The sequence below is a fragment of the Lupinus angustifolius genome, chromosome LG12 (genome assembly GCF_001865875.1).
Source record: "Lupinus angustifolius cultivar Tanjil chromosome LG12, LupAngTanjil_v1.0, whole genome shotgun sequence".
Taxonomy (NCBI): domain Eukaryota; kingdom Viridiplantae; phylum Streptophyta; class Magnoliopsida; order Fabales; family Fabaceae; genus Lupinus; species Lupinus angustifolius.
Window position 1 is genome coordinate 9,506,802 of NC_032020.1, and position 5,788 is coordinate 9,512,589.

Sequence of the window (5,788 nt, forward strand, 5' to 3'; positions counted from 1 at the left end):
TATATATATATATATATATATTTAATATATATGAATCAACTATAAGTATGTTGAATAATAACTAAGGGAGGAATAATTTTACCTAGCTTTTGTGGTATAATGTATCAAAATAAAAAAAACACGGTAAATTTACCCTTTGAAATAAAATGTGTTACTTTTTAATTTCACGTTTTTTACGTGACATGATATGATATAACTTATATAACATTATGGAAGAACATTTAACCTTCTCTGTGGATCATTTTTCAAAATTCACTTAATTATTTCTAGAGTGTAATATCTATGTATTGTATGTACAAAAATTTATACATACTCAATACATTATTCATTTATATTAGTTTTTTAAATAGTCAATAATAATTAAATATAAATAATTGATGATATAATAATAATATATAAGACTTTTATTTCTGTTATTTCTATGGAAAATAAAGTTCAAATTCTTCCAACAATTTGAATTTGAATCTTGAACAAATAAAAGTAGGTCATTGGGGACAACTAATGGGGAGATGGCCAGCATAAAAAAGTGCCAAAAAGTGCTGCAAAGTAATTGTAAAAAGTGACCCCATTCTCCAATCAACTCTTTTCTATTTCTAAGTTTTAGCTTTACTTGCCTGTGAGGGGACAAGTTTAACTTGGAAATTTCATTTTTGTAAGGAATATTGGCTTTGATGATCTCTCATGTCAATATTTGGTAGTAAAAGTCAAATTAGCATTGATTCTTGTGGTAATCCTTTGTCTTCTATGGAATGCAATGTCAAATCTAAAAAGTATAATAGGTTTCAGCCCTTTATTCCTTTTAAAACTATAGCATCAACTTGCATGTTGGTTCCTCTAAAATATGTGTTTGGTACAACTAATGTTTTTCATTATTTATATTTTTCACATATTTTTACATGTTTCTTAAAATATGAAGATAGTTGCCAAAGTTATTTTTGATATTTTATCTTATATTTAGGTTTTAATTTATCCCCCAATAAAAAACATGCCAAATTAGTATTAGATTTTCATAGGAAAATACTAAATTATAGTCACAAAGTCATTTCTTTTCACATGAGTTCACTACATTCTTGTTGGAGAGTAGAGACTCAACACTTGTCTCAAGAGTCTTGATCTTTTCATTGGAAATTAGAGCATTATAACCATGAGTATAACAAAAATGGAAAAATGATGAAAAATGAACAAGATGGACATAAGAAAGGAAATAGAAGAGATGTTGAGAATATCCAATTAGGTATAAAACCTGATTTCTTATGACTAGGAGTGAGCATGGGTCGGGTCGGATTAGGTAAAACTTGCCTCTTATCTGACTCTAAATGTTAGTCGGATCATTTTTTGAACCGGACCCACAGCTAACCGGCCATAAATGTCGATCGGGTCAGCATTTGAACCTAAATCCGATCATATATCCGATTAAATATAATACATACTTGTTTTAGGTGAAGTTTTCTCAATATTACTTATTATTGTGAATATATATTTTGACATCAAATCATATATGTATATATATTGTTAATCATGTATATATCATGAAAAAATTAGAGAACAATAATACTTACCAAAGATGTGTCATTAGTTTGTAGAAAATTGAATAGTGACACATAAAAACATGATGAGTGAGTAACCATAGGACGAGTCGGACCTAATCATTTTTGTCCCTTATCCAATTCCACATATTGACTTAATCTAATTTTTGAACTCGAGTCTGACCATAGATTCAACGAGACTCAACCATATTCGGGTTCGATCATGATCGGACCATACTGACTCAACGTATGGGGTTGGTTCTGCCCACCTAATTATGACATAGGGTAAAATGGAAAAATATTAAAAATAAAAGATAAATTCATGTGTTCTTAAATGACCAAATTGAAACATAAAAATAAGATAAAAGTCCCAAAAAATACTTGTGCCATGTTATTTTTAAGAAATTTGCTTACAGTATGATGGATTAGGCATAATAGAGCACTGTTTTTAGATGCAGTATCAGTTCTTAGAAGCAGGACCAGTTATTCAAAATAGTGAAAGATAAATAACCTTAGAAGAAGGATCAGTTTAAATAACAACTACACATAACGCTGTATTTCAAAGATCTCAGCTAACATCTTCCAACTTAAAACCATACACCAGAACTAGGGAAAGAAAAAGTGAGGACAAAATTTGGTCATTAAATGTTAGTCCTATAAAACTGCCAAATGCTGTAATTAATAATTGTCACATTCCCCCCTTAACTTTGGATTCCAATTATGATTGAAATAACAAACATTAAAATCCAGAAGCAGACAAATATGACCACATAAAACTACCAGAGTATTTATATCAGTACAATCATGGACAATTAAATAAGTAAAACAATTAAAGTGGCACCAATGTTTTATATTTGATTACTAGTAACTAAAGAAATATTTCATACCTAACATTGGTTAAGCAACTTATGATAAATAAATAATTTATTGAAACCCTGAGGTATAGTCTAAGTACAGAAATCAACATATTCCATTTGTAGAAGCACAAGACTTGAATGACAAATACCTTGAAATCTAAACATATCCCCATCAGCAAGAAACATATCAAAACTATCATATTCAGAACTTCTATGCCTCTATCTCTATACATCAAAAAAATAAAGGGAAAAAGGAGAAAATTTTCAACCAAGATATAACGGAACAGAATCAAGGATGAAACTAATTTTTTGTGTGGAACTCTCTCCCTCTTAAAATGAAACAGCTTCTGTCTTGGGGCCTCTTCCATGATTATTATGTTTACCATGGTGACGTCGACCGTTACCAAATGTGACAGGATCGTATCTTCTGAGTCTTTCGGCTTCTTTGGGATTGATCACACACTCCGATGGAGGGGACTTGTATCTGATTTTATCGTAACAGTAAGAGTATGTCATGTGCTTCTTTCTGAAGTTGTCCATTTTGATTCTTTGCACAGGTGTAACACCGGAAGGAACTGCTTTAGAACTTGGAGCATTGTCACAGTTAGCTACATGCTCAATTGGATCAACTGCACAACCATGCAGGACAAGGTCCGAGAACTCAGCAACATAAGGTGCATACTTGTAATTCACCCGGTATTTCCCTCCGTTGGTAGCCCAATCGGATGCATCCCAGATTGTGGCATACAAAGTCATTGGCTTGGAGGGGAAATCTCCGCCCATAGATTCTGTTCGTTTAACTTCTCGAATAGGAACATTATCTACATAAAATCTGTGCAAGCAAAAAAAAAAAAGCTATAATTAACTATAAGTAACTTTAGAAAGGAGCAATTATCATAGTTTTATGGTTAAGCTAATTTTAGAGTCAGGGTGAATGGCACATAACAAGGTCAGGTCAGACCCTGCACAATGTACACTTGACAGGAATTGAACCAAGCACAACATAGTTGACATGACCCGCCATTACTAGTTGTGCCAACCATTTTTTGGCAAAATTAACATGGTTTTGAACATGAAAAACAGAACAGCCAAAATAATTTGATTGTATCTCTAGATATAACGGGCATATAAGCATAGGAAAACTATAGAAAACATGGAAATTAAATTAATTACAACTTCATTTAAGCATTAGCTATGTTAATTTTCTAACCCTTCTAAAGATATATATCATTTAAGCATTAGCTGTGTTAACACTAAGTTATGTTCATTCTCAGTAAATAATCAAAGCATTACCTGCAAAAGTAACACAAAATAGGAAAAAACCAGTTTGTTTGATAAAATAAAAAGGGGACTTAGTAAAAAGAAAAGGAAAACCATAGAAATAATTGAATAACAGATAGCTTATCTTAAAAACATACTAGAGTACAAAAATCAATAGTATGAATGTGAAGAAACTTACTGTAAAAAAGATAAATGAGAAAAGAAACTCACGAATCCAACAGCAAAAACAATTGCATTAATAATAATAACAAAAAGGGATCACTAGAGTATGAAAGACAATAGTAAGAATGATGAAAATAATTACTATAACAAAGAAAAATGCAGACATATTTTACTAGAGCTTAAAACCAAAAGGAAAACAAAAAATGGCATATAATAGATGCTCACATGATCTTAGAATCTGTCCATAGAATACTGTACTGATGAAAATCCTCAGCAGGATCAAACCAGAGACCATATCTTTCTTCTCTACCAATGTTTGTACTTCCATTACCATAAACATTGGTCTGAATCCTCCAATCTTTCCCTCTAATGTTTCCTAAAAATTCAAAGTCTATTTCATCATGGTTCTTCTGGAACATGTCACCATTTGACATCTGCAAACAGAAATAATAAATGATGTAAGATAAATTAGCCTTTTTCTGTTTTCAGGATAAGATAGAAAAATTATAAATAAATAAAAAACAAAAACCATGACGTTTCTGAAAAAATTATGAAGTTTAGTCTCCATTGGTGAGCTCTATTGAATAAAAAAATGAAATTGGAATTTTTTTTATTATATCAGAAAAATTGACAAGCATGCTTCAACACCTGAGCAGTAAAATCCTGAGAGCTTTTTGGATCATAATATCTATGGTAGAAAAAAAAGGAAAATAATAATATATTTTTAAAATAAATTTCAATGGGAGGGATTTAACATATTAGCTCATTAAAGAATGAGTTGCTGGGAATGAAGGAGAAATCTTGATCAAAAGGGGCAAAAAAAAATTCCATTTCAAAAGATGATTGATGATTAACTTTTCTAAAATAAGATAACGTAATAAATAACAATAAATTTAATTAAGAACAAAAAACAAAGATGTGGTTTTTATTTATTATCATCATCAATTTGAGGAAATTACTCACATAAAAGGCAACCACAACACCAGCAGTATAATCAGCAGGTAACTTAATAGAAGCACTGAAATACCCATGAAGGTAAAGATCATGAGACACAAATCCAGAACCTGAAAAAACCATAAAGGTAAAAACTTTGGCTTAAAAATCACCACCCCAAGATGAATCAAACAACCATATAAGGAAATAATAAACCATAAACGATGAATAAAAACCTGTTCTTTCATCCAGTGAAATATGAACCGTTTTTCCATCCCTATGTATGGCCAAGTTATTGTCCCCAAACAAAGGTGTGTACCCTTCATCAAAGGGTATGATAGGAAGAAAGTTTCTGGATGAAACCATAACAGAAAACAGTGAGAAAAACATGAACAAGAACCCCATATGAGACTTTTCCATGTTTTTTGAGTCCAAGGAAAAAGAGAGATTTGTGGTGTAAGGAAGGGTGATGAAGATTAAGGAAGAAGAAAGAGAGAGAAAGGGTGAGAAAGAGGTTTGGAATAATAAGGGTCTATAGGTAGAAGCAAATAGAGAGAGCCAAAAAAGGGGCTTGTGAGAGAGGAAGACACTAGAGCCAAATGAAGCTCTTTTTATTGGTGGAGTGTGTTGAGCTGTGTTCAAATGAACACTGTATTTTATTTATTTTTTATTCCAAAGTTTGTTTTTTAACAAATTGGAAAGATAAGAGATATTGGATTTCGGCCTCAAGAGTCATGTTATCTTTGAATTGATGGTATATGGGTGTATGTATATTTGTTTTTTTGGGTCTAGTATTCTTTTAGAAAAGTATTACTCAACTCAAAAGTAGGATGAAAATAAATTGAACCAACTTTCTATTCATTTCAAAATTAATTTATTATTTATTTTGATAAATTTGTTTTATACACTAAAAACACGAGTTCGTTAAATAAATAAGTCGAATATAGTTATCTTTGAATATCATCACTGGTGTATTATTTTTGTATTTATTATTACATATAAACAATGTTGTAATTATATAAATATATA

At 30.8% G+C, this 5,788-nt stretch overlaps 1 protein-coding gene across 1 annotated transcript; it reads right to left on the minus strand.

Annotated features, from left to right (window-relative positions):
* On the minus strand, positions 2,426–5,398 carry LOC109362814 (probable xyloglucan endotransglucosylase/hydrolase protein 28). Its single transcript, XM_019608842.1, has 4 exons — positions 4,996–5,398; positions 4,790–4,890; positions 4,052–4,260; positions 2,426–3,215 (listed from the first exon to the last, which is right to left on the minus strand). The coding sequence occupies exons 1-4, from the start codon at positions 5,177–5,179 to the stop codon at positions 2,714–2,716; spliced, it is 996 nt and encodes a 331-aa protein (XP_019464387.1). The 5' UTR covers positions 5,180–5,398; the 3' UTR covers positions 2,426–2,713.